The sequence below is a fragment of the Podarcis erhardii genome, assembly GCF_964252035.2.
Source record: "Podarcis erhardii genome assembly, chromosome: 1".
NCBI lineage: Eukaryota > Metazoa > Chordata > Lepidosauria > Squamata > Lacertidae > Podarcis > Podarcis erhardii.
In genome coordinates this window covers 126,797,861-126,817,373 of record NC_138497.1, presented here as the reverse complement: position 1 = coordinate 126,817,373, position 19,513 = coordinate 126,797,861, and the positions used below count along the sequence as shown (strand labels likewise).

Here is a 19,513-nt window from a genome sequence, read left to right as displayed (position 1 = left end):
TGCATCTCATTTGAAAACCAAGGACCCAGAGTCTGGAGGAAGAATGGAGAGGCACACAATGCCAGATGCTTGAAGTCCAGTTTGAAGTTTCCACAGTCTGTGTTGATTAAAAGACGCCTGCTTCTTGGGAGAAAAGCAATGACAAACCTAGACAGCATCTTAAAAAGCAGAGACATCACCTTGCCAACAAAGGTCTGTATAGTTAAAGCTATGGTTTTCCCAGTAGTGATGTATGGAAGTGAGAGCTGGACCATAAAGAAGGCTGATCACCGAAGAATTGATGCTTTTGAATTGCGGTGCTGGAGGAGACTCTTGAGAGTCCCATGGACTGCAAGAAGATCAAACCTATCCATTCTGAAGGAAATCATCCCTGAGTGCTCACTGGAAGGACAGATCCTGAAGCTGAGGCTCAAATACTTTGGGCACCTCATGAGAAGAGAAGGATTCCTGGAAAAGACCCTGATGTTGGGAAAGATGGAGGGCACAAGGAGAAGGGGATGACAGAGGACGAGATGGTTGGACAGTGTTCTCGAAGCCACCAGCATGAGTCTGACCAAACTGCGGCAGGAAGTGGAAGACAGGAGTGCCTTGCGTGCTCTGGTCCATGGGGTCACGAAGAGTCGGACACGACTAAATGACTAAACAACAACGACTTCTCAGAGGTCCAATATTGCTCTATTTGCAGTCCTTGTTTTGCTGATTTCATTTAATATTCTAATTTCTTAGAATGTTAATTTGGGGTTTTCATCAGCTGTACGCCATAATCATCACAATTATAACAAATAAAGGCTTGACATATCTCGCTTTGCATGTCATGAGTCTATCTCATATATTAGTTTCACCTTTTAAGTCGAATTACTGAAATAAACTAACTTTTCCACGATATTCTAGTTTTCCGAGTTTCACCTGTAGGCAAAAATATGTTACCTGATGTCATTAGGGCAGGAGGTGAAATGGCATGTGGGTGGCTTTGCCCATGTGCCAGACTTGGTCCTTGGGGGTGAACGGAGATAAGGATCTGGCGCCCCAGCCCCCGTCAGCTCCCCACCTCTGCTTCATGATCATGCTTTTAAATAAGTTTAAAGGATGTTAAGAACCACGGATAGATCTCGCCTCTAAATATAGACTGAAAGGGGCAGCTTATGGTGAACTCTCGGAGCAGATGTTTCTTTCAGTCTCATCAGTAATAGTTTCCAACTACTGAAGGACCAGCTGCTTAATTATTTCCTGCTTTAGCCATTCACACTATACCCTAGATTCCATGAATGCAACAGCAATGATGTAAGTTTCCCAAGCGCCCTTCCACTGCATAGAAACATATGAACATTGTGTGTGCGCACTTATGGTTGTAAGTGCTGTGCAAAGGCAAATGCTGCTTTTTCTCCGGGGACAGGCTATGGGTTCAAGTGCCCCCTTTCTTATTCCAGTGCAACATCACTCTCCCTTCTCTGGCCTTTGTTAGCAGACAGCCAGGAGAATATGGTATTTAGAGTGCATATATTTTTAAAGTTGCAGAAGGATGTTGACCAGTTTTCAGAAATCTAGCAGGCAGTTATAAAGAACCATTGTTAGCAGCTGAGATAGTAGCGCATAGAGGGTTGTTGGTGTAAGTCAGTCTTGGCCTGTTACAGGGTTCAAGTTGGTTCACAAGATCATTTCCCCCAAGCCACCCAACCATCAGTTGATGTCACTTGCGATGTCTTATTGTTTCCATTGATGTATTGAATGTTTTGCACTTTCATTGTATATTTATTTTGTATTAATATGGTACAAGGTTGCCGACTGTTTTTTGGGGGGGGAAGGATTTGCACTAAAAAGCAATATATACCATATTTTTCGCTCTATAAGACTCACTTGACCATAAGACGCACCTAGTTTTTAGAGGAAGAAAACAAGAAAAAAAATATTCTGAATCAAATGTTGTTGAAGAGGCTTTGCGTGGCTATCCCTGAAGCCAGAACAGGAAGAGGGATTGCTGCGCAGCAATCCCTCTTGCTGTTCTGGCTTCAGCGAAAGCAACACAAAGCCTCTTCAGTGCAGTGGGAGGAACGCTCCTGCTGTGCTGAAGAGGCTTCGCGCAGCATTTGCTCCATAAGACGCACACACACTTCCCCTTACTTTTTAGGAGAGAAAAAGTGCGTCTTATAGAGCGAAAAATACGGTAAATAAACCAGGCCATATCTAAACCATACCATCTGATGGGCAGAAGAGCAGCTAAAATCCTGTGTTGGCTGCATGCCTCTTTCCCTTGCAGGAAACGGGTGTGGGCCAAAGCAGCAGGATTTAATGCCCCCAATCCTCAACCGACTAGTGGGCAGTTGATTCAGATTTCAGGGCAGTCTAGTGTAAATACGACATTTAACATGGCTGGAAATATCTTGGAGCGTGTAATGGGTTTGACATTCAATCATTCCCCCTTCTCTTATTTTTTGTCTCTTCTAGCCCCCGCTGGTCCAAGCAATTTTCAATGGTGATCCTGATGAGATACGTATGTTGATCTACAAAACAGAAGATGTCAATGCTCTGGTAAGTGACTGTGTCTAATCCCCCCACCAAAAAAACCTTGTCTTACAAGATTTGACCAGCAGAAATGCTGATTCATATTTTTTTTGAGGTGCAGAGGTGTTCCTCTACCCAAAGTCTAGAGGCCTATTCTCAAGATTTTGGGCCCCATCCCCAACGAAGTACACTTGGGATCATTTTTATACCGTAATAGCTAATGGGACCAACAGTCAAGAACGCGGTTTCTGCATGTGCTGCAGAGAGAAGTCAGGGGCAGATGAGGCTTGTGAATCTGAGAAGGTAGCCTATCTAGGAGAAGGAAAACTCTGATCCTCAACCTCTGCTTCCTTGTGGGACATCTTTGGGAGAAGAAAAGGCTAAAGAGTCAATTCTACACAAATTCGGAGTGGAGTCCCTAAGATGGTTGGATGACATCTTGTATACCTCCTGGCAACTCCTGCAGCCAAGCTGGTGTTAAACGTATTGCTGTGCTTTCCTTTGGACCACACCAGCAAGGCCGAGCGGGGTGGGGTGGGGTGGGGTGGGGTGGGGTGGGGGTCTTGTTGTCTGGGCAGGCCAGGGCCTCCATACAGACTGCCCAGGCTTGCGCACTTTGAAAGGTCAGAGCAGCAAAGGCAGACTCCATTGTCTCTTGAGACAGACAGATGCCAAAGACAAGCTATGACAATTCTTCCTTCCCTGCTTTTTTTCAGTGGAGAGATTTATGTAGGAGTGGCTTGCCTAAGGAATAATCCCAAGTGGTATGAAATTCTCCCACTGGTGTTGGCCAGAGAGAGAGGCTTAGTTGTTGTACTTAATCAGCAGCTGAAAAATGCAATTCTCTAATTATCATGATTTTCAAATTCCAAGTCTAGCAACAGCCCTGTTGGAAAGTGTGAGTGGAAGATGAGATGATCATTTTCATCCATTTTCATGTGTCTGACTGTCACCTGTGATCTGTTTTTACTGGCTTTCTGCTTTCTTCTCTGTGAGGAATTTTCTGTAGTTTTCCTGATAGTCCAGTATAGCAGGGTTGGGGAATTTTTCTCCTGGATCAACTTAGACAGGTGAGTGGGACGATCCAGTTGTTTAAATTCCACGGTGAGGTTCCCAAGTTCCTGGCAGCCAGGCCACCACAGAATAAAACTTTGTCATTTCAAGCCATGTGAGAAAAGGCTGCTGTTCCTTTAACCGATGAAGAACTGTTGTACGGTTTAAAACTACAATATAATTGTGGTGTGTCGTGTTTGCTGCTTAATGTGCATGACTGCCCTGGGGAAATTGGAACAGAATTCTTTGTTTTCCTCCCTAATCTGCTTGCATGGGTTAAAAATATTACCGTATGTGGACATAAAACAGGCTTCTCCTTCGGCGACATACTTGTTGGGGTTTGGAAAACCACTTGTTTCGTTCATGCAGTTAAGACGGCTCCATTTTTCTTACTGAACATGAGGAGAAATGAGATGCTGGTTTTTCGTTTATGGCATTGTTGATTTCTTATCTGTCCACTCGTCGTTGTAAACACACTGTTCCTGCATGTGGCTTCACTGGCCCACTGCCCACAGCTACAAGGAAGTTTTGAATTCCTGTTATCGAGTTTTGTAGAGCATTATTGTCTTGTGCCCAACCTAAATAATGTGGATAGTTCAGGGAGCCAGCTAAGTAGACTCCCTGACTTTATGAAGGCTGCCAGCCAGCCTAATTAAACCACATCTCGTCCTATATCTTAAGGAACCAACGCTTCATGGCTAGATTAACCTTCTTTATCAGTATCGCAGACCCAATTTTCTGATCTGTTGTTTTCCCAGTCTGACATAGACAGCATGTGCACCATAGCTTTAAAACAAATTATTTCCCTCAAAGAATTCTGGCCTTTTAAATCTCCCCCTCACAGAGTTACAATTCTCAGCAGCCCTTTTTATCAAACTGCAGTGCCCTGAATTTTTTGTGGGGAGAAATGTGCTTTAAAGGTGCAAAGTCTATGCAAGTTCAAAAAAACATTTTGTGTTTCTGAGAGAACACAAATTAGGTATTTTGTGTGCATGTAGTGGCTGCTCATTCAATTTCTTTGATGTGTCAAACTGGCAGTGCCCCTCTTTGATATGCATAACAATGTATGAAAGGTGCTGAGTTTGAGCCATTTTGATGGAAGCCAACCACCAAAATGCAATACATGTTTTGAAGCATTCTTGTGATTAGTTCCCAACTCGTCATCACAAAATGAATTTTGTTGTTGACTGTGCCCTGAAAATTGCCACCTCGATATAGTTTTGTGGATTGTGCCAGCTTTAGGTTTATTTTCCCCAGCCATGACTGTAAAAATTAAAATAATGAAGTAGCCATTTAGCTAGTAACCTTAGAGTTTCTCGTTCTACAGCTGATTCTAAAAACGACATCGAGAAATCTCCATTTTGGAAATTTTCTTGGTTTGTTGACACCTTGCTTGAAACAATGGCAGGACTGATTGTCTCTGCACATATTACTGTTCTGATTAAACAATTAGACAGTTAGGTACAGGGATAATCAAAGACTTGCCTACCTTTCAGAATAAGAAAGTATACAAATGCTGTTTTTCATGAACTGCTTTTCACTACTGTTTATTGTCAGCAAGAAAAATAGTCATTGTGATGCATCAGTCTTGAGACAGAACAATGAAAAAGTTCAGCAAGGCCAAGAGATAAATTAATCCTGCCTCTTCCTTCAACAACTATATATTTAGCCTTGTTTAATGGTATCTATTGTCTTGGACAGGCCTTTTTTGTTCTTTTTTTAAAGACTGTATACTTGAAACATGGCTCTACTTACACTAACAACATGTGCAGTCCTTCCTTCTGTTGTTTTAGACCTTTTTGTGGGGGGGGGGGCTCATTTATCTGGTGGAATCACCTTCTTATGTTGGAAGGAAAAGGTTTGCCCTATTTTGGAGATTGTGAGATATTCTAGAGAAGGGGAAAGCAGCTTCTCAGCTGCCAGATTTAACTTTTTTGGGTTCTGGTGGCTACTGAATGCCTGAAGTTTTGCAACCCTCACAATAAATGTGCATGCACAGAACTGAGTTTATGGAACGAACCATTGACTGCTTGGCCCTCGTACCTACGGGACTGCCTCTCCTGGAATGCCCCACAGAGGACCTTAAGGTCCATAAATAGCAACACTCTAGAGGTCCCGGGCCCTAAAGAAGTTAGATTAGCCTCAACCAGAGCCAGGGCCTTTTCAGCACTGGTTCCAGCCTGGTAGAACGCTCTGTCTCATGAGACCAGGGCCCTGCAGGATCTGATTTTTTTCCGCAGGGCCTGTAAGACAGAGTTGTTCCACCTGGCCTTTGGCTTGGAGTCAATTTGATTCCCTCCCCCTCTTTCTTTTTCTTTTCTCCTCCTGTGATGAGGCTGCATTTTAATTGTTTTAATGTTGTATTTTAATCTTGTTTTTAAGTTGTATTCATTCAACTCATTTTTATTATTGGTTGTTGGCCGCCCTGAGTCCGGCCTTGGCTGGGGAGGGCGGGGTATAAATAAAAATTATTATTATTATTATTATTATTATTCGGCCTTGGCTGGGGAGGGCGGGGTATAAATAAAAATTATTATTATTATTATTATTAATAATAATAATAATAGATTGGACTTTGGGCTGATCCAGCAGGAACTTACTTGTTGGTTTTCCTTTATAATTTTTGCATGAGATTAATAGTGAGAGCAAGACAGTGTGGCAGACCTAGACATCAATATCTCCTGTGCTTGTTGTAGCCACCAACTGCTTTCAGGAGAGCCTTTCTCCTTTCACAGCAGGGTTAGCATCAGGTGTGGGTATTGCTGGGCACCAGCTAAGGCCCACACCTCAGCAGGGAACCCACTGCCAACCCTTTGGGGCCCCTGGCTCTGTCGTTCCTTCTCCATACTGTTGCTGCCTGCACACCTGTCTCCTCCAAGTGAGTTCACAATAGAAGGAACAAGAAGAAGGAGCAGCAGCTTCTACTCATTTTGCCCTCTCCCGAAGCTCCCAAACAGAAGAGGGCAAGCAAATGAGCAGCAGGGACAACAGCAAGGAGGAGCTGGGCTCACTTAGGGAGGTATCTGTTTGAGGACATCTTGTCCATCTTGCCTCCCCAAACCCTGGAGCTAATACCATTGTCACAAAGGCACCATGCTGTAGAACCTTGCCTAAATCAACAGCAACAAAGGTTTATCCAGAAATCATGTCTACTTGCGCAGTGCTTCATAAGTGGTTATTTTTCTTCTGCTTGCTGCCTTTTCCTTCATAATTACCATTCTGCTGTCATAATTATCATTATGTTTAGGTGGAATACAGGTGGAGAGTAAGATGCAGATAATTGCAGAAACCTTTTGGCAAACGCTTGAAATTTTGTGCTCCAGCTAATGCAGATCATTGCTACTTAAAAAATGAGACCCACCGTGGATGAATGCTAGGAGGTACATAGATATGGAAGCGAAGTCTCCTTTACTCATAGGGAAATTCAGTATTCATGATAAATTTAAATATCACTGTTGTATTTCCCACACATCTTACTCTCATTTCCTTCAGTTTAGATCCCGCTTTCATAATCAAAGTGGTCAGAAGTGAATCAATCTGGTGTGACCAATCAAAAGTTGGTCAGGGGGCAACCTGAATTACAAAATGTAAAAAGCCTATAAAAAAATGCTGCCCCACACCTGTTGGATCTCTGACTTCTACAGTTTTAAGTCATAAAGTGAAAAGGCTGCATTGTGAGCAAAATATTGCTAACAAATCTGTTCTCCCATCTGCAAAAGTGCAAGAGGCCCAAAAAGAGCAGGTCTGGATTTGATATCAGCCAAAGTTAATGTGAAGGGAAAATGAGGTGAAAAAAACACATAAACAAATGCATTATATTAGGAAAATTGCATTGCAAACACTTGTGTATTAAGCAAAATTGCATACAAAAATGTGTATGGTAGGAGAAATGAATTTTCAGGAGGCCTTAGAAAAAATGCCAACTGGTGTGGAAACGTTCATAAGGTTGGAAAATGAGAAACTGAAACCCAAATTGACAAATTTGCCCATCTCTACAAAAGACCCAATGCTGTCCCAAGAATGCTGCCATATTCACACTGCGTGGAGGATCGAAGGAGTTCAGAAGTGGCATGATAGAAATATCTGTTTTGTGTGCCTAACATAAAGACCCCTACCCCCTCAAGTCCCAGAGCCAACTCTGTAGGCGGCAGCAATTGCCCCATCTTCACACTTGGGGCACCCTGACTGGAAGCAGTAGAGGGTGAAGCAAAACGAAATTTGAAAACCATCTGCTGGTAATCCCTATATCTTGAACTGCATTGAGGGAGCTTCCCAGGAGTGGCTGCAGTCCACAGACCTGCTACAACGGCAGCCCGTAGGCCTTTGGTTAGTAATTCTGGAATGACCATGTCTCTTTTGCATTTTAGGACACAGAGAAGAGGACCCCTCTTCACGTTGCTGCTTTCCTGGGGGATGCAGAGATAATTGAGCTTCTAATCTTGTCAGGTACGTAGTTCCTGTGTCACCATTAGGAAAGTAAAATGGCCATCGGTGCGTGTAGATGTTGGCTGTATATCACAAACAGCTCATTCAGATCTGCGTTTTCTGTGTGCATGTTCCGCACCTTGTCCCATCAGCTGTGATAGTCCCATAAGTCATAATATTCATTGCCCTTCTCCTGGTCACTGTCCACACAAGTAGGTGGAGCTTGATATTCAGGCTGAGTTTCTTTTGTTCCTCTCCTCAGTCATTTCTGGCGAGAGGCAGAGGCCAGAGGGCCTAGCAGGCTGGGAAATTATCCCTACTCTGGGCATGCGAGGCCAAGCGCCACCATTGGCCAGTTGGTCCAACGCCCCGGGGAACACTCTTTCCTGCTGCCTTTGGCCAATTTGGTGGCAGGAGGACAATCCGGCCTGCAATAGTCCAGTTCACAGAGGAGGCCTGGGGGCCTGCCCGCAAAGTCACCCACCCAAGAAGGGGCAAACAGACTTCTCCCCTTCTCTTCACTACCCTTTCCCGATTTTGGTGTTCCTCTGCCTGTGTACATGCATCTTTTTTAAAGAGAAAATTCATTTTTAAAACAATTTTTAAAAAGAACATTCTCAGGGAAGTACACAAGACCTCAAGAGCAAATGTTACCAGCCTTGAGTAACCTGCTCCCCCAATGGGCAAAACTGAGGTTTGTGTTTTTCAGGGGGTGGAATGGAGGCAATCTCCATTCCTATGATTCTGTTTTTTAAAAGGGAGGGAGGCCTTTTGGAACTGTGATATTGGCTTGCACCAGAGGTAAGACCTCTATATTTACAAAATAAATAAATCTCGATGTATGCACTGTGATGAGAGTCTTCAAGATCACATGTGTTGAGATCTTGCTTCTTCAAACTGGGTTGTTGATCTTTGGACGTGCCTTCAATATGCAGCAGTCGGTAGAAATATGCATGCTTGTATTGTTTGGGATTTGTTACCTTGCTCAAGGTGATTTTCTGAATGATGTGGATACATTTTGGATAGCGATGGGGTGATAGTTGGCCGCCATACCCTCCCAACATTCCTCAGATGAAAATGACCCTACTTCACCTGAGGAACGTTGCAGGGTATGGATCACACATCTCAAAAAGGAAAGTGAACTGCAGTACAGCTCTACCTGTGCCACCAATATTCCCCTTCATCTGTGACCCAGAGTGCAGACTGCATACAGTACAGCTTTGATGGACCTGGTGGAAACATTGTTTGTATCCAATGGCTAGAATAGGTTGTTGGAAAACCCAGAGTTGGTGCAAAGTCTTTGTTCTGAGCAGTGATACAAGTAATGTTGGACTTTGAAGTTACTGTTCCTATGTACCACCTCTTTAGGTGGCAATGTGTGTTACCTCGGTTACTGCAAAATGTGGTAAGTCTGGAGGCCCTCCTCCTCATTCTGCTGAGTTGGCCCTTTCCTCCTTCTCTCTTTGCTTGTTACCTACGAAGGCCTTGTTCTGCTTGGGCTACTCAATCTTTCTTTGAGATCCTTTAGTTCGGGGTGAGAATCCTCCAGCCCTCAGGCCTAATGAGGCCTGCCAAGCCTTCTGAATTGGCTTTTGAATTATGGTGCTGGAGAAGACTCTTGAGAGTCCCATGGACTGCAAGAAGATCAAACCTATCCATTCTTAAGGAAATCAGCCCTGAGTTCTCACTGGAATGACAGATTGTGAAGCTGAGACTCTAATACTTTGGCCACCTCATGAGAAGAGAAGACTCCCTGGAAAAGACCCTGATGCTGGGAAAGATGGAGGGCACAAGGAGAAGGGAACGACAGAGGACGAGATGGTTGGACAGTGTTCTCAAAGCTACCAGCATGAGTTTGACCAAACTGCGGGAGGCAGTGGAAGACAGAAGTGCCTGGCGTGCTCTGGTCCATGGGGTCACGAAGAGTTGGACACGACGAAACGACTAAACAACAACAAAGTGTTTTGGCCAAGCCACACCAACTTGTAGTGCTCCTAATGCCACCAGGCATCCCTGGGCACAGGGCGTAGAGTCCAGTTCAGCAAGGCAACTTTTAACTTCAGACCCTTTGAAGCCTTGGTGGCAATTTGAAACACTGGTGGTAACGCTACATCTTACATGGGGTCTTCTTTCATATGGACATGATGCATGTATTAGCATGGAATTGTTTGTCTCACACAGTTTGTACCACCATGGCTTGGATTTGAAGATGTGGATGACCACATCTATGCCTTGGAGACAGTGAAGCCGGCAGCTGTTGTACCAGTACAAACTGTGGGGATCAGATGTGCAATGCAGAAATACAAAACAAGGGCCATGTTTTCTTTATCGAAGGTGTTAGAAACAATTATTTCCCCTCCCTGTCAAATCCTTTGCACAGAAATCAAGGACATGTGAGAAAGCCTTTTGACAATTAGTGCTGGTCTAAAACATATGCTATTAGACTTAATAAAACATGTTTAAATGTGTAGTGTCTTTGGCAAGGTACAACATTTCCTGTTTCTTGAAAGCTTTAATTTTTAAACAACATTTTTCATGATACAATTACAGTGGGATTATCTGCAAAGCTTAAAGACAATCTCTATCTGCTATTCCAGCTGCTGCTACTTCATCAATGAGCCTAGCTGCAAAAATGGACTGGAAGGGCATGAAGTGATAGAAACATAAATTTTGAGAAATGTTAAAATAGAATACAGCAACTATGAAATTGGTGGCAAACCCAGGATGTGTTGTGTTCTTTAAAGGATTTTGACACACACATAGGCAAATGTATGTGTCGTCATCTGTTATTCCTAGTAACGTAAGATCAAATGCTCAAAATTATAAGCAGAAGACTGATCTTGAATGTCAGAGAGTCACACACCTACATTATAGTTATTGTTTAAATTACGGCAATATTCGAAAACAGAAACGTCTCATAAGACACATGTCAGATCCTACCAATACAAACACCCGCAAAAGTCTGGAAGCAAGTAAATGACATCTGTTAAATAATAACCAAATATAATAATTTACCGAAACTTGTAAAATATGCAGGCAAATCAGAGTAGACTTCTGAAAAACTATTATTAGTTGCAACTTTTATTTGCTTGCCTCTTGCAATATATCCCCCACCCCCACCCGGCCTGCTTTCTTTACTGTCAGAAATGCAATGGGAATATTAAAGAACATGACTAGCTCACATTGTCTGGTTCTCCTAATGGCTGGCCCGAAGTATACAGCAGGATACTTATTCTTGGCTTGATTTGTAGTTTCCTTTGGCGGGAGGGGGGTGGATCAAGTGAAGGCTGCACCATTCACTTACAAAGGGTAGCCAACTCAGCTGTGAGCCTGCTGGGGAAGGTTCTCATTTGACCCTTTAAGCGCAAGCAAACAGAAATCCAGGACAGACGGAAAAAGGGGGCAGTTTGTCGCATCTTCATGTGGTTTGTGAGCTGGCACTTGGCCACTTACGACACTGGATCCCTGCCACGCTGTGACCATTCCCTCCCCACGAAGGATTCAGAATGTTGGGGATGAGATTTCTCTGGGTTGAGGCAATCTCTGGGGCATCCTCCATCCTGTTACATGAGGCTAGAATCTGAACCTTCAAGCTTAGATCTGTGCCGTCACGTGATTCTAGCACCACACAAGTTCATATGACATAAGAAGGGCCTGCTTGATCAGATCAATGGCCCAATCCTGTTTTCACAGTTGCCAGTCAGATGCCTGCGGGAACCCTGCAAGCAGGACTCGAGCATCATCATCATCATCATTATCTATCTACCGTATTTTTTGCTCTATAGGACTCACTTTTTCCCTCCTAAAAAGTAAGGGGAAATGTGTGTGCGTCTTATGGAGTGAATGCAGGCTGCGTAGCTATCACAGAAGCCAGAACAGCAAGAGGGATCACTGCTTTCACTGCGCAGCGATCCCTCTTGTTGTTCTGGCTTCTGAGATTCAGAATATTTTTTTTCTTGTTTTCCTTCTCCCAAAACTAGGTGTGTCTTGTGGTCTGGTGCTTCTTATAGAGCGAAAAATACGGTTTCTTTCTTTCTTTCTTTCTTTCTTTCTTTCTTTCTTTCTTTCTTTCTTTCTTTCATCATCTATATCTATCTATCTATCTATCTATCTATCTATCTATCTATCTATCTATCTATTGAATTTATATACCACCCTATATCTGGGGATTTCAGGGCAGTTAACAGAATAAAATCAAGATATAAACTACAAAATACATAATAAAAATAAAAATGACAACCCAAGAACTCCCCCCCAATCCCCACATTTTAAAAGGGTGTAAATCAAATCATCCAGAGGCCTGGTTAAAAAGGAACGTTTTTGCCTGACGCCTAACGGTGTATAAGGAAGGCGCCAGGTGAGCTTCCCTGGGGAGAGCATTCCACAGACGGGGAGCCACTGCAGAGAAGGCCCGTTCTTGTGTTGCCACCCTCCAAACCTCTTGAGGAGGAGGCACATGAAGGCCTAAGAGGATGATCTCAGGGTCCAGGGAGGTTCATATGGAAAGAGGTGGTCCTTGAGGTATTGTGGTCCTGAGCTGTTTAAGGCTTCATAGGTCAAAACCAGCACTTTGAATTGGGCCCGGAAACTAATTGGGAGCTAGTGCAGTTGGACCAGGATCGGTGTAATATGCTCAGATTGTCTTCCTCCGGTGAGCAACCTGGCTGCTGAATTCTCATCCTGTGGTTTCCAGGAACTGGTATTCAGGAACTGGAAACTGTCAGGCATTGAACCTGGGATCTCTTGCGTGAAACACATATCTTCTGCCACTTAGCCGTACATATAGACATAGCTTCAAGTGTCCCTTATTTGAAGGGACAATCCCTTATTCCAGCGCCATGTCCCACTGCTGTCCCTTATTGATGGATGTCCCTTAAATGTCCCTTAAATGATGTCCCTTAAATTTCAAAGGAAGCAGCTCCTCTCCCTCTCTCCCTGCCGGCCAGGGAGGAGGGAGGCTCCAGCTGTGTTGCTTGGCTGTGTTGCTCACCCAATAAGAAGTCTAAGAATGACTGGGGGTGGAGCTTGCATGCCTTGTGTGTGGCTAGTTAATGCAAGCTGAGGGTTTTTTTGAATGCTGGACGCCATTTTGTTGCACATGCTGCTGCAAACTTTGTAGTGCAAAGCCAGGCCGGGGAGCCATCTTAAGTTGAGGCTGCATAGGCCTTGTGGTGCATGTGATTCAGATTCTATTCAGTTGAACCTCTGGTTACAAAGTTGGTTGGACAGTGTTCTCGAAGCTACCAGCATGAGTTTGACCAGACTGCAGGAGGAGAGGAAGACTGGAGTGCCTGGAACAGGTGAGGCTGCAGGTCCCTTATTTTCAAGGCTGCTGGTCCCTTATTTTCAAGGCCGCTGTTCCCTTATTTTCAAATCTGTAAGTTGACAGCTATGCATATAGACAGGACTTAAAAACCCACAAACCCCTCTCTTCCTGCCCTACTTCATCATTTCACTCCAACTAGGCCATAGAAGACCCTCAGACAGCATGAACTCACATAGCCACAGTGACTTCATTTTCACAGTGCCATTTCAACACAACTGGCCGCAGGTCTTCTACTTTACCCCTGAATAATTTCTCTTTTAATGGAAACCTAGAGGCCCATTCCTGACATGTTTCAGTGCACAGGACATATGCTTTATTCATTAGATGCTATGTTTATTTGTCCTGCCACCAGTTCATGTGCCACAAGTCTAACTATGAGCATATTTCACAGAATGTCTCTCCTGAGCCTTGTAGGAAATTCAATGGGCTGATTCTTTTTGCAGCGCCTAGCCCCGCCGACAATATCGCTGCTGGTTGTAAATCTTTCTTGCGCTCCCTTTAAATTAAAAAACAAAAGATGCAGAGAGTTATGCCGCCTGCTGTTCACACTTGCCACATTCATCCAATTCCAACCTTTCTGAAGCATCGTTGAAAACGTAGGCCTAAAAAGAAAAAAAGAAATTTGACTGCAGCTTTGATAGAGAAGGCTTTGCTTCTCATCTAACAGGTTGCTGCAGCAAATAAATTCAGAAGTCATATAACCTTGGTGGTATTCCATAGGGGCATGAGCAGCAATGTGCTGTGTGAGAAATAATACTTCAGAGGTTTTTTAAAAAAAACAGCAGCCAGGAAACACACAGAGAATATATAGCATCAGTCCCAGCGCTATTTTGCACAAGGCCTCATAAAACATGATTGTGTCATATTTCTTGCTCACAAAGGAGCTGAATCATTCAGGCCCGAATTCCACACAGTGCTCTGCACACCAATAATAATAATAATAATAATAATAATAATAATTATTATTATTATTTATGTATACCTTGCCCATCGGGCTGGGTTTCCCCAGCCACTCTTGCCAAAGTTGCTGGTAAATTTTTTTGACTCCCCCCCCCCCCGAATTATGTTTGAAGTAATCTTTATTACGTTTCTAATCCTTATGCTTTCAAAAACATGCCTAAATAAAGAAACGAAGGCATCTTACTTAATTATCTAAGATACTGGGCAAATATAATCCCCACATATTGAAAGTACATGTTATCTATTTTTTGAGATCCGCTGCACAACACCCACCACAAACTAGAGGGCGCTAGAGGGTTTTAAGAAGGCTAATTACTTGTGTAGAAGGTGGCATTGCAGCAATGGGCTCCGCCCTCCATAGGATGCATGCAGAGTAGAGGGCATGTATGTAGAGAAAACCCTATTCACATATCTGGGAAACTCTGCAGAAGTCAGGAGTGGCATGTTAGTCATGTTTAGTGTTTGAAAAGGGCTCCTTTCCTTCTCCAACAGCCTCCTGGAAGTTAACTTGGTGCAGCAGCCAAAGGCCAGTTCATAAGCTGCTTCCTGGTGTCGGTTTCCTCTTACGCAAGCAGTGAGCAACATTACAAATGGACACTCGCAGGTTTTGGCTGCAGCAGAAGCTTTGATCAGTGAGCTTCACGGTGGTGCTGAATGAATGCAGTTCCTGTGCCTGACATCCACACATTCCCCACTCACTTACTACTCTATCCATGCATGTAGACTCCTTGTGTGAAAGGAACATTTTTTAAAAAGCTTAAGGCAGGACTGAAGAACCTGTGTGTCCTTGCAGATGTGGTTGGAGTCCTGTTCTCATCAGCCCTAGCCAGCCTGACCAGTAGTCAAGGATGATAGGGAGTTGTAGTTCAGCAATTTCTGGAGGGCATTGTATTGGATGCCCTGAATTGGAGTGTAGGATTGTGGGAACCCAAGTTCAGCTTCTTACTCAGCCATGGAGATCTGCAGATAACCTTGGGCCCGTCAACTACCACCAGCCCCTGCCATCATGGCCAATGGTCAGGGATGTTGGAAGTTGTAGTCCAGCTGGCACAGTGGGTTAAACCCCAGAGCCCTAGGATTTCCCGATCAGAAGGTCGGTGGTTCGAATCTCCATGACGGGGTGAGCTCCCGTTGCTCAGTCCCTGCTCCTGCCAACCTAGCAGTTCGAAAGCACATCAAAGTGCAAGTAGATAAATAGGTACCGCTCCGGCGGGAAGGTAAACGGCGTTTCCGTGCGCTGCTCTGGTTCGCCAGAAGCGGCTTAGTCATGCTGGCCACATGACCTGGAAGCTGTACGCCGGCTCTCTCGGCCAATAAAGCCAGATGAGTGCCACAACCCCAATGTCGGTCACGACTGGACCTAATGGTCAGGGGTTCCTTTACTTTACATTTGAAGTGCGACAGGATTGCTATCCATCCTATAGCCCAATATTGACTTCCCCAATGTGCGGTATCAGCAGTTCTGCTACCTGATCTTTTTTAAAAAAACAACAACAACACCTAGAGATTCAAAACATTTAACATGGGACTAGTGAGCTACAGCTCTGCTCCAAAGTAATCAAAATTACTTTGCAGAAATCCAGAGGGTGGAGAACAGATCCAACCGCTTGCTGCTACTCTACTTGAGTTCAGTCTACCCTGTCCCAAGAGTGGCCTACGTCTTGAGTGAGGGACTAAGTAGCTCAAACTCTTAACTACCTTGAGTGAGGGACTTAATAATAATAATAATAATAATAATAATAATAATAATAATAATTTTTATTTATACCCTGCCCTCCCCAGCCAAGGCCAGGCGCAGGGCGGCTAACAAGCAATAATAAAAACAAGTTGAATGAATACAACTTAAAAACAAGATTAAAATACAATATTAAAATATTAAAATGCAGCCTCATCACAGGAGGAGAAAGGAAAAAGAAAACAGAAAGAGGGGGAGGGAATCAAATTGGCTCCAAGCCAAAGGCCAGGCGGAACAACTCTTGTCTTACAGGTCCTGTCGGAAAGAAATCAGATCCTGCAGGGCCCTGGTCTTGAGACAGAGCGTTCCACCAGGCTGGAGCCAGTGTTGAAAAGGCCCTGGCTCTGGTTGAAGCTAATCTAACTTCCTTAGGGCCCAGGACCACTAGGGTGTTGCTATTTATGGACCTTGAGGCTCTCCGTGGGGCATACCAGGAGAGGCGGTCCCGTAGGTACGAGGCTCCTAGGCCATGAAGGGCTTTAAAGGTCAAAACCAGCACCTTAAATCTGACCCTGTACTCCACCGGGAGCCAGTGCAGCTAGAAAAGCACTGGGTGAATATGCTCCCATGGCAGAGACCCCGTGAGGAGCCTCGCTGCAGCATTCTGCACCCGCTGGAGTTTCTGGGACAGCTTCAAGGGCAGCCCCGCGTAGAGCGAATTACAGTAGTCAGGTGACTGTCGCATGGATCACTGTGGCCAGGTCGGGGTGGGAAAGTAGCTTAGTAGCTCAAACTCTTAAACTACCACACCAGCTCTCCAGTGAGGATGGCTTTGCTATACTAAGCAGTCTCCCGTGTGTAAACCAATCGTGTAAAGAAGTTATCAAGTTCAACAGAAGTTCTGACCGATAGTCATGCAGGTCAGTAGTGGAAACAAAGCAGGAATAGTTCTGCTTCCTCTCTTCAAAGCCGTTCATGAACAAACATTGCGAAGTCAGACGAAAAGGCATGGTTTATGACTGCAACTATCCTGTCATGGCTACATCCTTTCTTCACATTATTGTGGCAAATCCAGGGCCTGCTCATAACAAAAGCACGCAGAAACAGAAGAGAGGTGCAAGTCTCGAGTGAATTCACAAGGAAACCACTGTGGAATATCAGTTGCATAGCATGGGCTGAAGTTTCCTGCAAGCCTAGTAAAGAGATTTTATAAATATTAACCTTCAAAACAGTAATGGCCCTATGGAGACATAACCACGGTTAAGTCTTATGTCTAAGGCATGGTTGCCTACAAAGCAGACTCACTTACTTTCAATAATAATACAGTGGTACCTCAGGTTAAGTACTTAATTCGTTCCGGAGGTCCGTTCTTAACCTGAAACTGATCTTAACCTGAAGCACCACTTTAGCTAATGGGGCCTCCTGCTGCTGCCGCGCCGCTGGAGCACGATTTCTGTTCTCATCCTGAAGCAAAGTTCTTAACCTGAAGCACTATTTCTGGGTTAGCGGAGTCTATAACCTGAAGCGTGTGTAACCTGTAAGCGTGTGTAGTGGTGGAAATATATGAAGATATATTCTGGGTTGTTGTGCCCACATCCTGCTTGAAGACTTCTCAAAGGCTGCTGTAAAAACTGGACCAGATGAGTTTGGGAGCTGGTCTAGCAGGACTTTTCTCACGTTCCTATGACTTCTGCTCATAGGAATAAACATCTCCAAGCACACCCAGTGATAAATAGATCTTCTGAATTTTAAAACTCTTACTTAAATAGCCTTGTTAAATGGGCCACGTTCCTCTGGGGAAATTAAATTAATGAATCTAAGTTTGTCATGTCCATTAACTTCAAAGGAGTCTTGGTAGAACAAGTATTGACTACCACTCATAGGATGTGTCCAATGCTAGCTCTACTCAGAGTAAACCCATGGACAGTAGTGGACATAACGATCTTATACATACATCCTTTTGTGTCCATTAATTGCAGTGAGTCTGCTCTGAGTAAGGATAATGTTGGCTCAAGTGATTGGTGAGGCTACAGATCTTGAGATGAGGGTCAAGGGACCTCTTTGGCTTTTAAAGACGGTGGTAATGAACTGCAATGCCTCTTTTGTGCTTGACTGAATTTTTCTTAGGCTATAATAATTGCTTTACAAATACATGTCGATTGAACGTGCAGATCATTCCTCTCGGTTAGGTAAACGGCACCTTGCAAAACGTGAAGGAAGAGGATGTGGAAGCCAGAATGCGATGAAACAGATAGTGTAGTAGCTTATTTCAGGACTGTGGTCGTTTGACTGTTATAGTTTACCGTATTTTTTGCTCTATAAGACTCACTTTTTCCCTCCTAAAAAGTAAGGGGAAATGTGTGTGTGTCTTATGGAGTGAATGCAGGCTGCGCAGCTATCCCAGAAGCCAGAACACGAAGAGGGATCGCTGCTTTTGTTGCGCAGCAATCCCTCTTGCTGTTCTGGCTTCTGAGATTCAGAATATTTTTTTTCTTGTTTTCCTCCTCCAAAAACTAGGTGCGTCTTGTGGTCTGGTGCGTCTGATAGAGCGAAAAATATGGTAATCTGTTTTCTTTTTTGGCAATAGAACTGCAGCAACCAACGTTAAACTTATTTTTGTTGTTTTTTTGGAGGGCCTACCAAATGATAAGTGAACGAATGTCACAACCACCTTATAAGGCAGTCTTCAAATTCCTCTTCAACGACAACAGCATGCTATTCAGTTTGCACATAGGGTTTGAGGTGGGGATTATGGTTTAGGTAACTTCTTCCCCCTCCTATTCAGTACTAAACAACAAAAACCACCCTGAATTCACTGTGGTGAAGGAAAGCATACAGAGCCGTATGCTTTATACAGGCAGTAAATAACATTTAGAAACCGTCCTGAGAAGAGTTTTTTAAAAAATACAATAAAATAAAACCCACAGAATGGTAAGGCTTTTCTTGACAGGTGGGGTAGAGGATAGTATTGCTGGAGGATAAGTGCACTTTTATAAAAACGTTCGATGCAGGAGTGCCAACTTGGCCCCACAGTCGTGGGTGCCATGCGGCGTGCAGGGCCCTGGCACCAAAATTTGTGGGTGCTCGGGCACCCAGGGCCCCAGGGAGTTGGCACCTAGGGTTAAATGTACATATTTACGTGGGAGTGGTAGAAGCAGGATGTGCTCAGTGCTCTGATGGTGTTTCCTGCTTGGCAGGGGGTTGGACTCGATGGCCCTTGTGGTCTCTTCCAACTCTATGATTCTATGATTCTTAAAAGCTTTAGCCTTAAAGCATTCGCTTTATATCCAGCCAACAAAAAGTGGTGTGGGTTGAAATACTTGCCCCTTCTTTGTCTTTTGCACTCTCTGCTGTTGCCCAGTCACCTGGCCCCAGGTACAGATGGCCACATAATAGGAGCAACTTTGCTAGCTGTGTGAGCATTCAAGCTGCCTACGCCAAGGGCCTTCTCGGTGGCTGCTCCCAGACTTTGGAGCTCCTTCCCTGGAGAAGTTAGACTGGCTCTCCTCCCTTGTTGTCCTTCCATCAGCAGGTGAAGACCTCTTCTTATTGCAGCAGGCTTTTGGGAACTGACT

General features: G+C 44.2%; 1 protein-coding gene across 10 annotated transcripts in view; it reads left to right on the top strand.

Annotated features, from left to right (window-relative positions):
- ANKRD44 (ankyrin repeat domain 44) overlaps positions 1–19,513 on the top strand; it is a 153,094-nt gene that overhangs the window by 59,257 nt on the left and 74,324 nt on the right. For all 10 annotated transcript variants that reach the window (XM_081863850.1, XM_081863843.1, XM_081863846.1 and 7 more), the window contains exons 2-3: positions 2,443–2,526; positions 7,920–7,998. In XM_081863850.1, coding sequence (XP_081719976.1) covers positions 2,443–2,526; positions 7,920–7,998 — 163 coding nt within the window. The remainder of the gene's footprint in view (positions 1–2,442; positions 2,527–7,919; positions 7,999–19,513) is intronic.